The following is a 22,721-nucleotide window of genomic DNA, read 5'->3' as shown; positions in this document are numbered from 1 at the left end:
CTGGCAGAGCTGATCTCAGGGTACGAGGAAGAAGTGCTGAAATGGACTGGAGGAGTTTGGAAGGAAGCAGGAATGCACCGCAGCGGTGGTCTGGAAGTGAGGGGTGGATTATGCAAGACTGGCAGAGTAGATTGAAAAGCCGTAGTGTCCACACAGCAAACATGAATACAGTCTGTTGTAATACGTGTGGGAATAGTTTGTGTTCAGGCCAGCTGCAAACTACTCATCCTTTCAATGATTAATGCAAGCAAACAAACCTTTTATATCCTGCCTTAGGCTCATATTTAAATACATTTAGTGGTTTCAACTTCTTGTAGTTTATCATATTTTATGAATTTTTTACATTTTTTATTTATTCATATACTTCTATTTCATCATAGAGCACCACACGTTTATCTGTTTAATCACTCAGCCAGACCAATCAGATCAAAGCAGCCAATCCACCTGCATGTTTTTGGGAGGTGGAAGAATTTCAGGATATTAGGAGTGCAAAATCTATAACTGTCTTTAAAACCAAATGAAAAACACATGATTAAACATTTGTGAATATGTGAATATACCTCACCTGTTATACTCAAAGATCCTGCTATTAAAGGCTTTAAGAGTTTAAGATTTGTAGCATGTTCATATTTTTTACAAACCTAATTTCCAGAAAGTTGGGGCATCTGTGATTTGTTAATTCTCTTGGATTTGTATTTAACTGATATTAGTAGAAAAAAGGTTGAAAAAAATCCAGTGTTTTCACTGATCAATGAATCGTTTCACAATATTATGTAAGGTAGATGGTAAGAGACCTAAATTGCACTGAGAAATGCAACTGACAATTTTCTTATAGTATAGACTGAGCAGTTGGCACCAAAGAAGAATCCTCCTTTATTCGCTTATGATTCCCTCACCTGTTACCAATTCACCTGCTTATTGTGGAATGTACCTTCAATACTCTATAAACTTTTCACTCTTATTTTGCCTCTGTCCCAACTATTTCGGAGTGTGTTGCAGGTATTCTACATTTGTTTATAATTACAAACTGCAATAAAGCTGATCGGTAAAATCATTGCAATTATTTTCTTAATACTTTTGTTAGTTTAATAAAGATTTAAGAGATTTAATAAATCACAGATTCTTATTTTTACTGCATTTTACAAAACATGTTGATTAACTTAATAATGAAAAAAAAAAACCAGAAGGTAACAGTAGGTATTTTATTACAGGGGTTTGGGGGCTTCAGAAACGGCCAATTAGACAGAAATAAAATGACAAAGTATTCACTATAGGTGCAATGCAGATATGTTACTATTCAATAATTAAAGAACAAAAATACTGTTGGTATTTGTATTGTTTAGGATATGTAGACTAGTTGCTTAACAGGTGGGTCATCTAATCCTTATAGTTTTGGGTAAGGAACTGGAGCGAAGCCACAGGGCTGATAAGTCCAAACTTCTTCACAAATGCTTGTGGATCCCATTTACCTTAAAAGACAAAAACAAAACAGAAAATAAAACAATGTAAGTACTATAACTTCCTTTATCATTCTTAAAGTCTCAACAAGAAAACCAATCAATTACAGTTCATACAAGCATTTGGAATGCTGAATTTGGTCTCTAGCTGCTTATATGAATCTGTGTGTCAAATCTCATTTATTCATTCACAATTTTAGTACCGCTTTATCCTGTTTAGGGTGTTGGTGTGTCTGATTCGTTGGGCAAAAGGACTGGCGACCTGTTTGGATTGTTTTTCTGCCATAACAGGGCAGACACACACACTCATAGCAATTTTTAGTAGCTCCAGTTGACCTGACTACATGTCTTTGGACACAGAGAGAACAAGTGTTGCTTTTATTAGATTATATCAACTGGTCATTTTAAAATAAAGACATTATTTGTATTTGAACCGGATTGCCGGGCTGTTCTGTAAAACTAAATTACTAAATTCAGGTCTAAATTAAACACACATGCTGTTGTGATGCTGATGGTAGCAACAGAAGAACAAGGGTTTTTGGCAGGACAAGTGAGTAAATACCAGTCACAGCTCCGGCTGCTATGATATCTGAATTTGCTCACTTCTTTCTCCAGTGGATTTTAACACCAACACACAATGTTTAGTACCAACATGTTCTTTTTACTTGAGTCTAATTCTATATACAAATGAAGTCAAAGTGTATGTCCACTTACAGGGGACATGTACAATAAATTTAGAGAGTATTCAGATTCAGTGGATTGATTTTGAATGGACATAATTATCATTCTGACCCATCAATCTACACTTGATCACCCATAATGACGAAGTGTAGGCATGATTTTTGAGATTTAATCTCACAAAATTTACAAAAGTGTTTACACAGAACAGAACACAATCCCTGAAGCCCAATAAGCTGTCTAATGATCTTGCTGATCAAAGCAAGAATATAAAACAAAATGTAAGGCTTTGCATGTTTCCTGGACCACACTGGCTACATTCATTTTAAAAGAGAAAAAAAGCTAAATTCAAATGTACATTCTGCTTCAATATTGTCACCACTGTGTGACATGCATCAGGTTGACAGTGATGGATGCTGTGAGTTGGTGTAGACTCTTGAATAAACCCCAGAACTAGCCAATTAATTTTATATAGTGTTATAGTGGAACACACTTTCATATCCAGTGTAGAGAAAAAGCTGGCTCATCGTAAGTGGTAGGCTTGTGCCTGGTTTGCCTTTTTATTCGCTAAACATGAGTCACAGTTGATAGTGCTTTAAGCTCCTTGTCGGTCAGAGTTGCCACTTATTAACTGTGACTGTGTTCTTTTTACCCTGCATGAAATGTAACATCTGATCTGTCAGCACAGAACCAAGAAATGTGCTATTAGGAAAAGGAAAAAGAAGATGCTATTATTAGGAAACATGGTTAAGGAGCAAAACTTTCACTGTTTGGTGTCTCAATCACAGAAGTAAAAAAGACAACATGTATGTAAAAATAAAAAGGAAATGCAGCAGCGGTGAAAAGGGAAATCCCGTTGGTATACACTTAGCACAACACTTTACTTAGCCACATCCTGGAATGAACAAGTGTGTCTGTGTAAGTGTGGTGGCCTGTGAATGTTTGCATGCAAATACATGTGGGAGAGTGTGAAAGTGCAAGTCAAAAAGAAAAAGGTCATATTCAGCCTCAGTGATAGGTCATTTTTATATAGCAACCTATATCACACCCTTACCAGTACAATTACATTCATATAGCCTTTTACTAGAGGTACGCATGAGCGCTTACATGACAGGTGCTAGTGGTGAAAGTAATGAGCACCGTCTGGAGCCCGATATCTCTCAATTACAAGAGGATGAGACTCGAGCAAGTGTGTATCATTGTGTATGAGTGTGTGTGTGTGCACTTGTGTGATTAAGTGTGTGAGATGGAGTTAGGAGACCTGGCTTTATGAGGTCATGTGACCTTTAGGCCTTCAGGTCTAAGAACAGGAGGTGATAATGTTCCGCCTCTGCACATACTGAGCCTTATTCGACCCTTCTATGGCCAGGGCGGCGCGCACACACACACACACACACATACACTTGTACAATTTTATATCTCAGACTGCACATTTTAAACTTTTATTAAACTTTTTTATTTAAACATATTAAAAGTACTTTTCCCCAGTGAATCTATAACATTATGAATTACATAACAGAAAAATAGAAAAAGCCTTTAAACACTTCAGAAAAAGTTAAGAGAATCAAAGATTTTGAAATTCTTAATGGCCACAGTTATTGTAAGACACCCAGGTCTATCAGTCATGCTGTAACCCAACTTGCTGTAACCCAAGGTCACACTGACTACCAGTAGGTTTTAAGATCAGCAATATTATGTAAGGGTTAAATAATTGTGACATGGCACTACAAACACAATACTGTAAAAAAAAACATACACTATTCTCTTCTTTGCTCATTTGCTGCATCATTCAACTGATGAACACTGAATTAAAGCAAAATCTAACTGTACAGAAAAGTTTAGAGTTATTAATCCTTATTTTCCTGGGGTTGGGGTGTGTGAATATTTCTGATTGCACCTGTAAGTATGGTGTTCCACTGTAAACTATAGTCGAGTTATTATAATGTTATGTGGATAACTTTCAGCAGTAGGGGATAGAAATCTGGTCACTGAAGAAATCTGAAAAACCAGCTTTCCTCTACCAGAAAAGCTTAAATTGGGATGAAAGTTTGTCTTCCAACAAGACAATAATTCAGAACACACTGCCAAAACAATAGAGACAACTGACACACTACTTGACCTAGAACATCTTAATGTGATGCTTAAGTTCGTCAATAAATAATGACAGTGATTCAGCATAGATATTTTGATAAAAAAAAAAAAAAAAGCCCCAAAGCTATAAGGTGTATGTTTCATTAACCAGTGAAGATGAGCGCAAGAGACAAGCCAAGTTTCCAGCTGCTTTGGTGAATCACTATTGATGTGTCAGGACTAAACCATGCCTTGATTACGTCAACTAAACACACAGCTAAAGTTGAGGGGGTGACAGGGTGGGGTGGCTTGAAAGCCTTTCATGCTATTCATTGGTATGACGTGAATCTACTCTGGCTTCTTTTATGCTCTACTACTGACTCTAATGCCTTACCAGTTTGAACAATTTAAGGCATGATGAGCAGCCGAACATAGCTAACAATTAAATAGTGCTGAGACAAGCTTAGTAAAATGTGGTTGATTCAGTTCTGGTATGTTTATATATCTTCTAGGTTCAAGTCCAAGTATATTGAGTAACACATCACCTTATTCTGTATTTTTTTAAATTAAATGTTAACAATATTTATACAGTTCTTTTGTCTAGTTACAACTTGTAACAGACATACACAATTCTACACATAACTATCTGAAGAAGCAGTCTATAACTTTAATGGATTGGCAAGATGAAGACTTTTCTGGGAAAAATGTTACTGCAAGCAACCTGTGTAAAAATGTCCAGTCTCTGGTGTCCAGTTCCAATCCATGCCTATTGCAGGGGCTTTCAATGGTGGACAGGAGTTTGCATAGGAACTTTGACTGGCATGTGACTACTCAGCACTATACACAGCAGAGTTTGATGCAATGTGTGTTGTAACACATTCACCCGAACACCACAATTTAAATGATCTGCAATTTGAGCCACAGTAGCTCCTCTACTGATCTGTACTAGATGCCTTCATCTCCTCTGGCATCAATGAGACTCGCCTGGCCCCCTCGGACCACTGTTTGGGAGATCCAACAACCCAGTCATCTGCACAGTATGATTTAATTCCTATGAAAGTGTGTGAGTAAATACCATCAGCCCAATATTTAATACATCCATGACCATGGCAGGCACAATTGACATGGAAAAGGAATTGCCATGCACTTTTTGGAGGGTGGTTGTAATGTTTTGGCTCTACTGTGAACACTTTTGTAGCATTTAAGTAATGCCTATAATTAGACATCAGATCAGTTTAAAATACCAGTATTTTTTTGCCAAGGTTGAAAAGAAACCAAGAGATAATTTGCCCAAATGGTCAGACGTATTTCAAGTACATCATCAAAACAGGTCTTCCATTAAGTAAATGTTGCTGAATAACCACTGACACTGTCCACAGTCAAGCAAGCTTCACATTCCCATAGGCTTAGAGGCTGCTGTGCAAGCAAGAAGCCTCCAAAATCCACCTCTTAATGCTTGACTGAAGGAATTGGAGGACCATGCCACAAAGGTAAATGACTTGAATGAACCAGAACAATAAGTTAAAGAAACTGCTGTTCAGAACATCCAACTACTTATGAAAGAAACAGGTGTTCCAATTATTCAGTTGCAGAATTTTTTTTTATCTCAAGACATAAATGCCCTGACATTTACCAGTTTATATAAACAATGCTGTTCAGCATTTAGAATGACCTTAAGGGAAAACACCACGACACTTAAACTCGGTCCTCTTGCCTGACAGGCTGGTGACACTTTATTTTCACAGATCACAAACATAATGTCATAGTAGATGTTTTTTTTTTGGGAGGAGTGTCATCTCACACACAGATTTATACACAGCTCTAAAAATAGCAGCGTCCGTTTGAGTTCAGGCTAATTTCAGCTCGCACAGACACAAACTTTCCACTTCCCCGATCTGTCGAGTCATGGAACAGGCAGAGATAGGAAGTGGGGAGTGATGTGGTGCTTTCTTCCTCTATTCTTGTTCGCCTCACCCTCTCTTTCATCGTCGTTCACCAATGCAGGAAGTAAAATGCTTGCTTAGATGACACTTTCTCATGACTTTTATTGTATACTGTGGTACAAGTCTCTAGAATTGACTGAATTCTTCTGAAAATAAGTCACACAACTTTTACATGGCGATGCACAACTATCCCTCCTCCTGAACATTTGTGGTAGCTCAGTTATGATACTGGACTAGTAATCAGAAGGTTGCTTTGGATAAACCATCTGTTAAATGTCACAAATATAAATGTCAAATAATGTAATAAAAATTGGATTTTTACCATGTTGTCCACACAATATGTCTAACTGTGTCTTGAGATGAAAAAGTCTTATTTAACAAAGGAACCACAGATTTCTTGGTTGCATAAGAATTCACCCTGATGAGTAATTACTTGATCAAACTACCTTTCACTGCAATTGCAAGGATTAAGATATAGATGCCTGGGCACTCAGGTGGCACAACACGCATGAGTTTTACCAACGGTTATTAATCCATGGTCTTTAATTGGGCTTAAACATTCTTACACCACAAAGGTTCCTGGATTTAACCCCTGCCCCAAGCTGAAATCTCTAACTACCCTAACCATTTTCCCAATCTTATGATGCTGTTACCACCATACTTCACTGTGGTGATGGCGTTCTTGGGGTGATGAGCAGTGTTGGGTTTCTGCCAAATGTAACACCCTACAGCAAGACCCAAAACTTTATTAATGGCTATAAAAGACAAAAGTGTGTAGTCTCTTAACATGGCTTGCTGAACTGGGGTTTTGGTCCTGGATTCTGTACAGTTGTTTTGAGACAATGTCCATCGTAATAAGCACTATTAAAATACATTTAAACTGACTTGTCTTGGCCTGTGGCAAACTCCAAATGGGATTCCACATTAGGCATTAAAAAGAAGACCTTTATTTGTCATTTATACATGTACATGTGTACAGTACAATGAAATTCCTTCTTTCCATAACCCAGCTTGTTTGGAAGCTGTGGTCAGAGTGCAGGGTCGGCCATTGTATGGAGGCCCTGGAGCAGAGAGAGTTAAGGGCCTTGCTCAAGGGCCCAACAGTGGCTGCATGGCAGAGCTGGGATTTGAACTCTCAACCTTTGAGTTAATAGCCCAAAGTCCTACCCACTAGGCTACCACTGTCCACTAAAATAGTAATGGCTTTTTTTAGCTAAACTCCATCTTTGTGGCAACAGTGTAAAGAAGGCCCATACCTGGTTCAGCATGACCCCTAACCTCATCCTCACTGAACACCTTTGAGATGAATTGGAAAGTTTTTTGCAGGCTTGGCATTCTCGCCCAAGATCAGCGGCTGAGCTCAGATATGCTGTTTTCTAAGAGACACTTGGAGTCGTGTAAAAGTCCTTTTTTAAAATATAAAATGTTTACATTAATGACCATGGTTTTGAAACTTGATATCCAACAATGTCATGATCAGTGTCCAAATACGTTTGGCAATATAATGTGTATTTGTTATGTGTGTATGGAAATATAATGCAAGCCAGATCGTGGCTCATTGATATACTGAACATTAATATGATGAGACATACAACCTAAAGTTCTGTGAATTATATGCACTTCTGCTCTGCTCTCTTCTAAATCATCGATGACCCTGATTGCACTCTGTGCTAAAGTAACCTTTGTAGGTGGTGTGTATTTGTGTTTGTGTGAGAAAAGGCATTCAGGGGTTTTTCAGATGTTAATATACAGGGTGGGCCATTTATATGGATACACCTAAATAAAATGGGAATGGTTGGTGATATTAACTTCCTGTTTGTGGCACATTAGTATATGGGAGGGGGAAAACTTTTCAAGATGGGTGGTGACCATGGTGGCCATTTTGAAGTCGGCCATTTTGGATCCAACTTAAGTTTTTTCAATGGGAAGAGGGTCATGTGACACATCAAACTTATTGAGAATTTCACAAGAAAAACAATGGTTTTGCTTGGTTTTAACGTAACTTTATTCGTTCATGAGTTATTTACAAGCTTCTCTTTGTTTACAGCCATTGACATGTCGCAGAGGTTAACACGTGAGGAGCGGATATAAATTGTGTTGATGTCTGGTGAACGCAGTACCCGGGTCATTGCAGCAGATTTCAATGCAAGACACCCTACGAGACCACCCATCTCCCATGCTACAGTTAGCAAACTGCTTGCCAAGTTTCGTGAAACTGGTTCAGTGTTGGATTTGCCAAAATGTGGACGCATGAAAACTGTCACTAATGAAGAAACATCAGTGGCTGTCCTAGCTTCATTCAGCAAGAGCCCACAGCGTAGCACTCGCCGCATGTCACTGGAGAGTGGCATCAGTCGAACATCCCTTCGGCGGATATTAGCTACTCACAAATGGCACCCTTACAAACTCCAGCTGCTGCAGCATCTCAACGAGGATGACCCAGATCGGCGCACTGAATTTGCAGAATGGGCAAAACAAAAATTGGAACAGGACCCTCAGTTTACACAGAACATTTTGTTCAGTGATGAGGCAAACTTTTATGTGAATGGTGAAGTTAACAAACAAAACCACCGCTATTGGTCTGACACTAACCCACATTGGATAGATCCCTCCAAGACTGTTGGAACACAAAAATTGATGGTATGGTGTGGTATATGGGGTACAAAGATAGTGGGGCCATTCTTCATCAATGGAAACCTCAAGGCTACTGGATATTTGAAATTGCTACATGATGATGTGTTTCCCTCTTTATGCACTGAAGCTGGCACGTTCCCTGAGTTTTTCCAGCAAGATGGTGCACCACCACATTATGGGTGTCAGGTCCGAGCATTCCTAGATGAACAGTTTCCTGGAAAGTGGATTGGTCGTCGTGGGCCAGTTGAATGGCCCCCAAGGTCTCCCGATCTGACCCGCTTAGACTTTTATCTTTGGGGTCATCTGAAGGCAATTGTCTATGCTGTGAAGATACGAGATGGGCAGCACCTGAAACTACGGGTACTGGAAGCCTGTGCTAGCATTTCTTCTGCGGTGTTGCTATCAGTGTGTGAAGAGTGGGAGAAGAGGGTTGCATTGACAATCCAACACAATGGGCAGCACTTTGAACACATTTTATAAGTGGTCAGAAACTTGTAAATAACTCATGAAATAATAAAGTTACGTTAAAACCAAGCACACCATTGTTTTTCTTGTGAAATTCTCAATAAGTTTGATGTATCACATGACCCTCTTCCCATTGAAAAAACTTAAGTTGGATCCAAAATGGCCGACTTCAAAATGGCCGCCATGGTCACCACCCATCTTGAAAAGTTTTCCCCCTCCCATATACTAATGTGCCACAAACAGGAAGTTAATATCACCAACCATTCCCATTTTATTTAGGTGTATCCATATAAATGGCCCACCCTGTAGACAGTATGACTCATGAAAACATGGAGGACCGATGTGGCACGCTACTCAGCTGCCCACACACACCTCCCTTTCACTTCAATGAGCATCTTCAATCCAAGAACACAAGTGCTCTATTAACAACCCCATTAGCACTGCTGAGGAACTCTGCATGGCCAAAAGTATGTGTACATTCCTCGATATTTCAACAGGTGTATAAAATAAATAGTATAACTACTGTTGTGGTAACAGTCTGTGAAAGTGCTTTGTGGTTTTAAAGGCATGGTATGTTGAGTTTGGTGTGGAGGAACTGCAGTGTCCAGAACAGATCCCTAACCTTAAGCCTACTGAACACTTTTGAGAATAATTGGAAAGTCGTTTTATAGTCAGGCCTTCATGTCCAACATCAGTGCCCAACCACAAATACTCTTTTTTAATCTCTTTTTTTTAAGATTGTGGCATAATTTATGGGACACTTCTTTTCAGGTCAATTTTCATAAACCGCTTTATCCCAGTGAAGGTTGTGGTGGATCCAGGTCCACCATAAACACTGGGTGCAAGGCAGGAATACCATGAACAGGTATTCTACTCATTGCAGGGCTCTGGCCATCTGTCCTGCTCAGACACAGTCAATGTCTGTGTGGACACCCAGTCGGCTAATAGCAACGCTGAGATTTAAACTTGATTTCAGCAGTAGTGTATTAGTACCAGACCACTGTGCCATCTGAGTGCTATTAGAGGGACAAATTTGCAATTATTACTTTGCACAGGCATTAAGACATAGTTGTGCCCACCTTTCTGCTAAAACTGCCTCCACATTTCTAGAAAGATCCTTACACAATATTTTAAAGTATGTCTGTAGGAACTAGAGTCTATTTAGTTAAAAATTTTATCAAACCATGTCTGTATAGACATCATTTTGTTCACAGAGCAGGCATGCTGAACCCGAAAAGAAAATTTTCACCACAAAGTTGGATGCAAAGAATACATTTAATATAATTACTAATATACACTTGCTAACAATGGGTGTGGCGGAACCATCTGACCTTCAGTAATTGGGAGGGGTGTCCACAAGTGTCCAATTGTACTAGTTTGCTAAAATTAGAATAGTGAAATAAAATTTAATTGCTAATCATCAGTTATGTGCATGACAAGTAATGGTAGTTTAATTAAATTCAAGGGAAAAAAATACTGGGTGTACACCCTGGCCAAAGAGTAATCGAAACAAACACAAACACGGCAAGAACATATAAAGAGATGAGAATCAAACCTAGGTGTCCATAATTCAGGTGTTCTGGTACACTCTACCATCACCATGTCGCTCTAAATCTTATATCTTTGTCAGAAACTCAAATTCATTCACTCATTTTCAATAACTGCTTCATCCTGGTTAGGATCTCAGTGGAACTGGCACCACCCAGAAACACTGAGCCAAACGGGAACACACAATGGACAGGATGCCAATCGATCACATGGCATCACACTCATTGAATGTGTGTCAGTGTCTGTAAGGATTTTGGGTAGCATCTTCTCCCTGTGTCCTTATGAATTTTCTCCTCAGCAGTCTCAGAATGACTCAATTGTTTCAGTCCTCTATACAAATGCATCTAAGTGAGTTTTGTTATTTTTGAGACCTGCTGGATCCTACTGCATAAAACAACGCAAATTAAATTAATTGCACCTAGACATCCACCAGAACTTTCAAGTCTCTTTTTGAAAACACACTTTCACCACCATCAGACAATTAAAAAGAGAAAATAAAGCACTTGGTGGGGTATTGGGATCCCTGGGCTGCATGGTAGACTCGAGTTTGTCCCAGTCCATAGTGCTTTTGATTAATGGCTGTATGGGTGGGTGGGAGAGAAGGATCAGATCTGCCATTACCACACAGCACTGCTGCTAATAGCTTCAATTACAGTTCAGTTCCTGCTGCTGAGCTCGCAGGATCAAATGGCTGTGGATGATGAGCGCTACAGGAGGAAAAAACTTGGAACAGTTCATTATTCTGGGTCAAAATGCTGCAACAGGGGATATATTAGCTAGTAAGTCTCTTAGGCATTTAAAGATGTTACGTCCATGTTCATAAAGCAGCTACAAAAAAGTCAAATGATAAAACACCTGTAAAAGACATGTATGTCATGGCAGTATTGGGATTGCAATAACTTCAGAAACTGATTTTCATTTCAAACTGAAGAATTGAAGTTCTTTCATTCGGTGGCCACTGTTAAAAACACTTTCTTTTTTGCATTCGTCATCAATTTAATATAGAACTTTTCATTACAAATCTCCAACTTCAAAGTTTTGCAACTACTTGCTTTTGTTGAGCACTGACATTAATGGGCTCTCCTCCAGTAACCTGACCCAAACCACAGTGACCATTTACGGGCATGTTGTCATTACAGCAAAAGGGAGAACCTACCAAAATACACAATATGGCAAGTATTTGGACATCTGACCAAGAGCTTGTTGGTCATTTCATTTTCAAAACAAATGTATTAAAATAGAGTGACCTCTATGTGATCTTTTCAGCTGTAACAAAAAACACTCCCCTGATAATGCTTCTCACAAGACTTTGAAGTATGTCTGTGGGAATCTGTGCCCATTCAGTCAAAAGAGCATTTGCCTGGCTGGGCACTGATGTTGGTCAAAAAAGCCTCAATTAATGTTCCAGTTTATTTCAAAGCTGTTCAGTGGGGCTGAGGTCAGGACTGAGCTTTTCTTTATGACTTTATAGAGCTTGCTTTGTGCACAAAGCCCAGTCATGCTGGAATAGGAAAGGGCCTTCCCTAAATTGGTGCTGCAAAGTTGATAGTTTATAATTGTCTTCATATATTCATTTATTACACCTGCTGTCAATTGTAGCTGAAACACAAAAATTCAAAAATAAGAAGGGGTGTCCCAATACTTTAGTCCATGTAGTGTACCGAAGTTCTGAAAAGGTTCACCTTTTTATTCAAATTGTTGAGCTGAATTTATGATTGTATTGAAATACGTTGTGTTTAGTTTGAGAAAAACGCAAAATAGAAGCATTTTTACTATTGGTCTTAGACTTCTGGTCTTAGACCCCCAAGGTACACATGCTGTATGAGACGAAAGCAACACCTACATTTACAAGTATGAATCATTAAAACACTTTTAATTTTTTCCAAGGATATTTGAATGAACGTTGTTTTATATATACAGTATATGTATGCACTGTGCATGTATAGAAGGAATGAAATGAGGACTTTTTGCCACCAGCTGTTTTGTTTGCGGCCTGTAGAACCCCTGGCACCAGGACAAAAAGTAACACCGTGTTCGAGAGGAAAGGTGGAGGAGTGGGGATTCCCCACCGGCAGGCTTTTACTCCTGCCTACTGCCCACCGTCCGCCTCCATGCCTCCCTACCATCACTTTCACAACCACCAGCTGTCACCATCCATCCACTGACCCACATAACTCTTCCCACACACAATACACACCACACACACAGACCCATGCAGCCCTGCAGCCTAGGCGCCAGGCCTGAGCTGTACCTCTTGGCGTCTGTAAGAACAGTAGAAGATCAAAGCCTAGAGAGCGTCAGTTCTGGAGTTGAAATTGAGTTGGCCTCTGCATTAGGGGAAATGGAAAATGCCCATTATGTCTAAACAGATATGTTAAATGCACACACACACACACACACACACACACACACACACATATAGACAGACACTGGGACAAAGACAAGAGTGTGTGTTGAAGTCGGTATCGGGAAGTGGAACATGATCATTAGGAAGACTCCACACCCACAAGTCAAGCCTTTCAAACTCTCCAATCAGATCAATTAAACAATAAATGTCATCGCTGTATAAGAGATGTGGTCACCAACTACATGCACATGACAAGCACTAATCTCCATAAGTACTGATTACACAGTGACAGTCATTTCCACAGCTGCATATGTCTTACTAAAGACATGGGAACACCAAAGCAACTACAGTTCAATTAACAATATGAAGAAAGACCTACACTATCACCTTCAAAACATAAAGACAAAAGCTTGGTTTACATTTTACTGCAATTAAATAAAAATAAGCTGCTTTTTTTGCCAAAAACATTCAAATAACAAACACCCTGTGGTTTAATGTTAGTTGTTCATATCTCTGATAAGCCCACATTTTGCAGGACTTATGTAATTCAAACACACTGCTGGGTTATCGGGTGTGAACTGCTTGTATCAGGTCTCGCCACTCAGCATCTTGTAACATCTCTGTGGGGTTCCAATCAGCACTTTGACTAGGCAACTTTAAAACCTTTAGTTTATTACCAGCCATTCAGAAGTCAATTAGCTTTTTTATTTTGGAAATACTGCAACTCCTGCATCCGTTTCAGCTTATATCATTGCATTTACATTCTTTTTGAAAAGTAAAAGCCTCAGAATTGGCAAGTCTTCCAGATCCTGACTTAACAAAGCAACCCCACACCCTTGTCTCTTTTCTTTGGTATTGGGATCTAATGTCCGGTACTCTATTCAGAACTCATCATTTCCTCTACTTCAGAAATTAACAAAAATGATCAAATTACTGTGATTATCTCAGTGGATTTAAAAAACTACTTGATTAAATTTCCTGCAAGTGAGTTAGAGAGGAAGAGCGACTTTGGCGTTAGTTCTGGGTGTTCACTAGGAAGTCCTAGGCCAGGGTAGGGTGGTGAATAAGCTCATACTTAACTTTTGGGACAGATTATATTGGAAATCGGATGGTGTTGAAACTCTTGTTTTCTTAAAAACATCCCAAAAAGTCATAGTTCTGGACAAGGAATAAACGTGTTTGTTTCATTTAGTCCTTAAAAGAACAGCAACAGAAATCCTTAAAATCTGATTAAAATTTTAGAGAATCAATCAGAACTGAGGTCAGAGTGTATCATACACTTTTTTTTTAACTGATCCTGTACATTTCTCTGCAAGTACACACAGGGCAGGATAGTGCCAGTCAGGCGCCTAGGGCAAAATTGTATATGCTGCTCCTTCATAGGTTTGTATTTTCACTAGGGAAAAATCCTAGATTAATAATGTTCACAACAGTTATATTTAGTCCACTCAGATTGACGTGACATTGTCTTAATCCTGGAAAAACTTACAGGGACGATCAACAATAATTGCAGACTGATGCTGAAAATTAAATATAAATAAAAACAGTATATTTTTCTTGTAAATGTGGTTATAATAACGTCCTGCACAGTCATTAATGCAGAGACACGGTTTCTACTCATGGTGTATGAAGACGTCACATTTACATTTTCGGTTTTTAGCAGACGCTTTTATCCAAAGCAACTTTCAATTATCAGTGAATACAATTCAAGCAATTGAGGGTTAAGGGTCTTGCCTAGGGGCCCAACAGTGGCAACTTGGCGATGGTGGGGCTTGAACCAGCAACCTTTTGATTACTAGTCCAGCACCTTAACCGCTGAACTACCACTGTCCCTAGTGCTTTATTTATTTTGATAAAACTGGGAGAAATCCACAAAGTACAAAAGGCCTGACATATTTTCTATTGGTTTTGTTGGGTTTGCATTTTACATGATGAATACTTTTGGTGATAGTTGCTTTTCAACTTTTAATGTATCCAAAAGACATTTAAATATAAAACTTCACCATTGGCTGTTGAACAAAAAATTTATATCTTATACCACTCAGTCTTTTTATTTCTAAGCTGGCAGTATGGTGCTTCTACTGCCCAGGCGCCCCGTACAATTGTCTATTCTGCTCTGGCCACATGTCCTAAGTACACAACAGTGTGACCCTGGACTACAGATGTAGGGTCTTAGCTGCATTTTAAGCACTAAATGTTTTAAATTAAACCAATAAAACAAAAAATAAAAGCTGATATGTTCTGACTGTTTCTCTGTATTGTTTGCTGTATCAATGCTAGTAGTGTTAACAGAAATCAATACATCCATAATCTTCATAAATCAATGCTTCATGTTACAGTTCCCCCTCATTACTGTTTTTCTCTGCTGCAAGAGGCTCTTTCAGTATTTATTTACATTACATAAACAAAAGGTCACAGATTAGATTTTTTGTGGTGAAGAACACCTACAGACACTTTACAGTATTATTTATTTGTTCTAATCACTTACATATAATTAATAACAATTCAGTAATGAAGATGAAGTGTGTGGAACTCGGAGCACTGTATGGATTACCTTCACCTTACGTTACATAACGCTGTAATTAGCACTGCAAGCTGCATCTGCATATTAAATATTGACTGCAAGAACAGAAAAGAAAAAAGAACTGATTATCAGGTTTATTAGAGACCACAGTTATTTATCTGAATTAACCTTAATAAAGTGGACATAAATCATCTAACGTAAGTGTACCCTATGTTCTAACAAGCCCATTTCCATTCACAAATTAGATCAGCCAAGGGATGCCAGTCCGTCAGCACATTAAGTCTAACAAAAGCTTGTACTGTTTAATGGTTGTAGTCAAACTATCTTATTTATATAAAGATAAATAATAGAGAAATTACCTCACTAGCAAGTAAGTAAAAGGCTATGCAGTGAGGTCTTGTGCAAGCAACAGAAAAAGCATAATTTTTTTCTTTATTTATCCTCTTTAGGATCACAGCAGGTCTGGTTTCACTGGGAAACACTGGGTGTATGGCAGGAATAGCCTGGACAGGGTGCCAATCCATTTTAGGGCTTTGGCCACCACTTCCTCAGAGGTAGATACCCAACCGGCTGATAGCACTGTCAAGATTTAAACCCGGATTCATCTGTTGGGCAAGCCGTAGCCTAGTGGTTAAGGTACTGGACTAGTAACCAGAAGGTCACTAGTTCAAGCCCCATCACTGCCAGGTTGCTGCTGCTGGGCCCTTGAGCAAGGCCCTTAACCCTCAATTGCTCAGACTATATACTGTAACTACTGTAAGTCGCTTTGGATAAAGGCGTCTGCTAAATGCCGAAAATGTAAATGTAAATGTAATAGACCACTGTGCCACCAGAGCACCCGGATTTTAATATGGAAACTGAAAATGAACAGAATGATGAAAAAAATCTGAAAAGACAAATAAAAACACCTAAAAACAAAAAAAGTTAAATAAATCCATAAATTATAAGGTGATCCTATTACATAGCAATGAGGACCCTGTTGAAATAAATAAATGAAGCAAGCCTTGAACTTATAGTAAGGATTTTAACCCAAATTTTAATAAATTGGAAAGTATTATAAATTCCCCACCAAGACTTTTAAAGATACGCATCTTCAAACTCATTTTGACATCAATTTTCCCCAAAAAAAGATAAACTTAAGAAAAACTCTGCAGCGTGCCTCCACTTCAACACGTCAAACAGCCCACACATTAATGAGGACTGGCTGCTGAAAAAGGTGTCAAAACTTCAAACAGAGGCTGACATGTCTCTCTGTCCTCCATCAGTGAGTCTCAGGCCTGAAACATCTGAAAGAAGTCAGTTAGAGCGATGCTGAGTGGTGCAGACAGCGTGACACTCCCCTACACAAACATGCCCACATGCCTCACCCACCAGGGAGGGCAGTCCAAATACAAAGTCATAAAAACAGGCAAACACTGAAGAGTGGGATGTAGGATCTGGGGAGCAAAGAAAAGTATCAAACAGCACCTCATCAATTTCAATTTCACGTGTTTTATTTTGGAATCCACTGTATAGTACAGAGAAGCACAGTACAGTTACTAATCTGCAATTCCACATTTGGTTGTTGTTTCCATTCTCAAGTTTACTTAACCATGCTAAAGTACCTGTGCTGATTTAGGTTATGCTTCTTGTTAGAAGTAGCAAGGAGAGCATTTGATGGGAAACAGTGCAGATCTATTAGAAAACCTCTATCTCAAATCCATCTGATCATAGAGATCTATGCATTGATTTAGAATATCTTAAAAGAGATTCAACATAAAACAAAGAGAGCCTATTTGTGCCTATTTTTTGCTAAAACCAGGTGTAAACAATTCACACCCATATCGCTGAAAGAGAATGCCAGGTCCTTTTTATTTTGCCAAAATAAGTTACTTTGTAACAAGAAACAGGGAATTATTTTGCACCCAAATTATAACAGTGTGCAGTGGTAGCTTAGTGGTTAGGGTACTGGATTAGTAATCAGAAGGTTTCCAGGTTGCCACTGTTGGACCCCTGAACATGGCCATTAACCCTCAATTGCTCAAACTGTGTTTAGTCATAATTGTAAGTTGCTCTGAATAAAAGTGTCTGCTAAATGCTGCGAATGTAAATAACATGGGTCCTAAAACAGCAGTTACTGGGTGTCTGTTGGGCTGCATTCCGTGTCATTTATGTCTCATAATTGGCAACTGTGATTGTACTGGCACTGAATGGCTTAGAAGAGAAAACAGATGCTATAGAAAACTCGTCTTATGTCTTGTGAGGTGTATCAATGCCCCCTTTAATTACTTGTTCTAACACTGGTGTTTGTATTTAAAATCCACTCACGAATATATTTATCTATTGATTTTTGAACTTGTATTTTATCTTTAGTCCAGAGTATCTTTTAGTGCCGTGGACAATGAGCAATCAGTAGGAGTTTCAATTACATTTTCAGCATTTAGCAGACGCTTTTATCCAAAGCGACTTACAATACTTTGCCAGTGTATTGTCTGAGCAATCAAAGATTAAGGGCCTTGCTCAAGGGCCCAACCGTGGCAACCTGGCATGGCTGGGGCTTGAACGAGCAACCTTACGATTATTAGTCCAGTACCTTAATTCACATGAACGACGAAAGTTTTACTAAATTAATCAAATAATGTACATAAAGTGAGTTCAGATTACCTTTGTACATTTACATTTTCGGCATTCAGCAGATGCTCTTATCCAGAACGACTTACAGAAGTGCTTCCACAGTAAACATTTCCCTACTCTAGTTAAGCAGAGTATGTTACATCTATTCCTGAATGGTCAAAATATTCCAAACCACCATATCTAGGTCCATTACTCAGGAATGAGGTGTATGTTTAGCCCTCTCACTGAGTAATGTTCATGTTATTTCAGGCAAACCACAAAGCACAATTTACGGAAGAGGCAGACATATGAGGGGTATAATTTCAGAACTATTGCTAAAACGCTCACCTATAAACATCACGTTTGGCAAACGTTTCATTTTATACTTGGTGACTGTTTTTGTTAAGAATATGCAGGTCAGTAATGAGCTGTCACATTTAGGTCTTTGTATTCAGTGTGTCAGTAAGACTGTAGTCAGCTCTAAATAGGGATTTGAGTTTAAGTAGCACTAACACATTACTTACATAATGACTGCACCTACCCAAAAATACTGAACTGGATCTGCACTGCTGCCTTCTGACCCAACATTATAGAGAGTGATCACGTGTTCAGGCAATTTACATCATACTCCAGAATGACTAGGACTGGATGTCAGAAGGGTTTCGTGCTTTCAGGCCTAATACAAAAAAACATTGTGCTTTATAAATGAAACTGGTAAACAAACAACAGTTGATGTACTTGCTTTTCCCAACTGCGTTTCTTTTTGTACACACATTTACATCATCTAGGTTGTTGATTATTTTATTTTCACTGACCGCTTCATCTTGGTCAAGGTTGTGCTAGACCTGGTCCACACCTGCTAGGTGGTGGAAGAATACCAAATTACCTGAATAAGACCCATGTGGACATGTTTTTGTCAATAAGAAAGCTCTTGCACTGCCAGATCAATAAGGATCAACATTTTATAGTGTGACCACTGCATCAATAAGAGGACAGCCAAAGATGGAAGATTATTATTGGAAACTATTGTTTAAACAAGCGATCATTTTAAACACCAACAACATTACCAATATATACTGAAACATGACCCCTATTACAAACACAAAGCTGCTAGTTGGGGTGATAAGAGATAGTAATATATACTATTTACCTCAAGTTTCGCTTAAAGAATGGACATTCCTTTTGCTATTATTCATCCAGCCTCAGTCAGCGCTAAGCTTTTCCTTTTCGACTTTTAAATGCTTTGTTCAGGTAAAACCTTGCCATCATTATGCTGATGTGTTTTTGTAATTAATGACATGATGTGTCAGTGTATTCGCAGGCCTATTGTTACAGAATGTTATCAGATAATCTGACACTGACTGAGTACACATAATATTGCAGTGTGTCACATTAAATAAAACTAGATATTTTTAGATAATCCTATATACTGTAGTATGGCACCATGAACATCTAATACCTCTGAATTTGCACATCATAACTTGACTTTATTATGTAGTCTGTTTGTAGTGACCACTGAGTTGTCATTTATCATGTTTCATTAAAAATCTATTGTGCGTTTGTGCATACAGTGTCATTTCCAGCAGAGTTCAAAACTACTAGACTTTGTACTCTGTTTATTTCACTGTGACCAATCAATCAGGTATAAATGATAAATTAGTGTGCAATTATTTGTAATAAGTAGTTGGAGAAAATGTCAGTGTCTGGAACTGTGCTACTTGCCATTGCATGCTGCCCTGCTAATTACATGTTATGTTGAAAAGCTAGACTATGATATTTTCAGATTAATTTCAAATAAATGATCATGTAAGCGTACTGTGGGGGTGTATCATGCTGCGAGCCACCGTACACGCTTTCTGTAAATAAAATTGTTGATTGTTGTGAGTATGTTTGCTTGTGCTTGTCCACTTTTCTTTGTTCTTACCAAGTGAGCTCAGTTCCTCTTCAGTAAGAGAAAGCGCCTGGCCTGTGGGCTGCTCATACACAAGGAACTGGTAACGGTGAAAGCCAGTATGCTGAGGTGGTGTGGGGCAAGTGTAGTCTACATAGAAAAAAAGACATGGAGACATGAATTGATGCACAATAGGAATCTCATCTGATCGCCTGGTTTTTAGCATTATTTATTGGGGGGTATTATCAGGTGTTCCAGCTTTTATAACCTTATTGGCAGGGCCATAAAAATTGCACCACGAACTGTGGAACGAGCCTTTTCCTATTTAATATGTAATTTGCTGTGAAATTCAAACTTTAATGTTTGTGTTTAGTGATTTAACATTTTTCATTCACGTAGCATTCAAGTGCCTCACGGTTACTGGTACTACAAGGTGGTACAAGCAAATCCTACGGCAATTCAGTTAGCAATCGGTTAGTCCAAATGTCCAAGATGTCAAAGTTTAAAGGAGACAAAAACACAATTCGGGTAACTGAGTCTGGAAAACTCCCAACCAATTCTGTGGCTGCAGGAGGGGGAGGGTCAAAACACGGGCGAGAATTTTTGTATTTGAGACAGAGCCTCGTACCGTTGCTGAATGTCTAGGTTTACATTCAACCATTAAGTTAGCTGTACTGTGTATTGTAGTTTTCATTGATTTAATCATTCTATTTATGAGGCACTTTTCCTTAAATATCTGTGATTCTTGAAAAACAAGGTCCGTGAATTTAGGGCTTTAATTATTGGTATTGAATCCATATTCAGAGTGCTAAGGAAAAGTACATAAACATGTACAGCGAACTTTCTGATTCACACAGAATGGTGTCAGATCATCAGTCACAACATGATATTAAAATAAAGAGAGCACAAGTAAGAACACAACACATTTGATGAAAAATTAATTCTTTCATATTATTTAATTCAATCAACTAAACTCCCAATCAACATTCTAATTCATGCCAAAGGTGTTTAGTTTGGCTGAAGTGAGGCCAGGGTTCTTCCAGGCCAAATATGTTAAACCATGCCTTTATGGACCTCACTTTGTGCACAGGGTGAAACCTGAAAACAGATTCTGGTGCCAAAACGTCTAAAGAACATAAATAATTTTGTATAATTGATTGTATATAGTAAATCTGTGGCAAAAATGCAGACACTTAATAATTAGGAGGCATGTCCACATACTTTTGGCCATTCAGTGTACATATAGTGTTTGGCTATGGGTTAAAAAGTGTTGGATACTGTAGATCACTTACCTGAAAGTATGGTGCCTTTTATCTTTCCTGCCACCAGTGTGCTCCCCTATGAAAGCAGACAGACAGCAGAATGTGAGTGTTTTATACAATGCATTATGCACAAATGTATAACGTGTAAAGCTTGGAGTTTTACAGAGCTAAAAAAAAAAAAAAAAAGGGTCAAAAGAGCAACCAAAGCTCGCTCTTGTTCATCACCTGAGGGGCTGAGAAGTGTACATTTACACCAGCTTAAACCAACTGATGCTGTACCGCTTTCTGACCAAGCCAGGCATAAACCTGTTCACCTCAGTCCTGTCTCGAATTGGCAATGTTTAATATCTTGACGAACGAGCCAGTTCCCAGGTAAATTAAGTCAGCGATTAGATTTCAGAACAGCAAATTCCCATATGATTAATTGTACATTAACTTTCAGTTGCCTAGGAACAGGGAATCATGCGAAGCTCGCTCAGAGTTGACTCTCTTTTAATTTCTCTCTTTTTTTTTTACAGTCGCTTCCCTAAAGGGCACTCCTATATTTGTCGTGTTTAAACCCATATTCTTAGACACTAGTGCTTCAGTGTAAATAACCCAGTAGATTTTTCCATAATGAATGTGATTTCGCATCATTGCAGGCTTGTTTGCTTCATGCAGGAGGATCTAACCTGAGATGTTAGGTGGTTTCTGAAAGAGTTCTGTCTCTGTGCATAGCAAGGCCTCCTACAGGTTGAAAGTGGTACTAGTACCTATCTTCTTCTTCTTCTTGTTCCTCAGCCTTAAGGGGTCGGCATTTTCGGCTTCTTCCCGTTAGGGATTTGGCACAGTTTTACACCGGATGCCCTTCCTGACACAACCCTCCCTATTCATCCGGGCTTGAGACCGGCACTACAATGCACTGGTTTGTGCATCTAGCGGCTCGGTATCTATAGGACAATTCAGTGCTTCCAATTAGCCTGGTGGCATGTTTTTGGACTGTGGGAGGAAGCACCCGGAGGAAACCCACGCGGACACGGGGAGAACATGCAAACTCAGCACAGAAAGGACCCGGACCGCCCCACCTGGGGATCGAACCCAGGAGCTTCTTGCTGTGAGGCGACAGTGCTACCCACTAAGCCACCGTGCCGCCCGGTACCAGTACCTATCATTCACAGGTATCCAAAAATGGTGCCTTGAACATGTGGATGAATCTAAAGGTCCAGAGCAGACAGGTGAGAAGGTCCAAGAGAACACCAGGATATTAAAAAAAAAAAGTTCATGAGAACGAAAACAAACTAGAGCAAAAAACAGTGCACACCAGGTTTACT

At 39.0% G+C, this 22,721-nt stretch overlaps 1 protein-coding gene across 1 annotated transcript in view; it reads right to left on the bottom strand.

The window, feature by feature from the left end:
• Positions 1-1,188: 1,188 nt before the first annotated feature.
• Positions 1,189-22,721, bottom strand: part of LOC134317916 (phosphatidylethanolamine-binding protein 4) — a 99,841-nt gene continuing 78,308 nt past the window's right edge. The window contains exons 5-7 of the mRNA XM_062998653.1: positions 21,442-21,487; positions 20,183-20,299; positions 1,189-1,469 (exon numbers count right to left, since the gene is read on the bottom strand). Coding sequence (XP_062854723.1) covers positions 1,378-1,469; positions 20,183-20,299; positions 21,442-21,487 — 255 coding nt within the window. The 3' untranslated portion in view covers positions 1,189-1,377. The remainder of the gene's footprint in view (positions 1,470-20,182; positions 20,300-21,441; positions 21,488-22,721) is intronic.

Source organism: Trichomycterus rosablanca, chromosome 7 (assembly GCF_030014385.1).
Source record: "Trichomycterus rosablanca isolate fTriRos1 chromosome 7, fTriRos1.hap1, whole genome shotgun sequence".
Lineage (NCBI taxonomy): Eukaryota > Metazoa > Chordata > Actinopteri > Siluriformes > Trichomycteridae > Trichomycterus > Trichomycterus rosablanca.
This window is presented reverse-complemented; position numbering and strand designations above follow the sequence as displayed.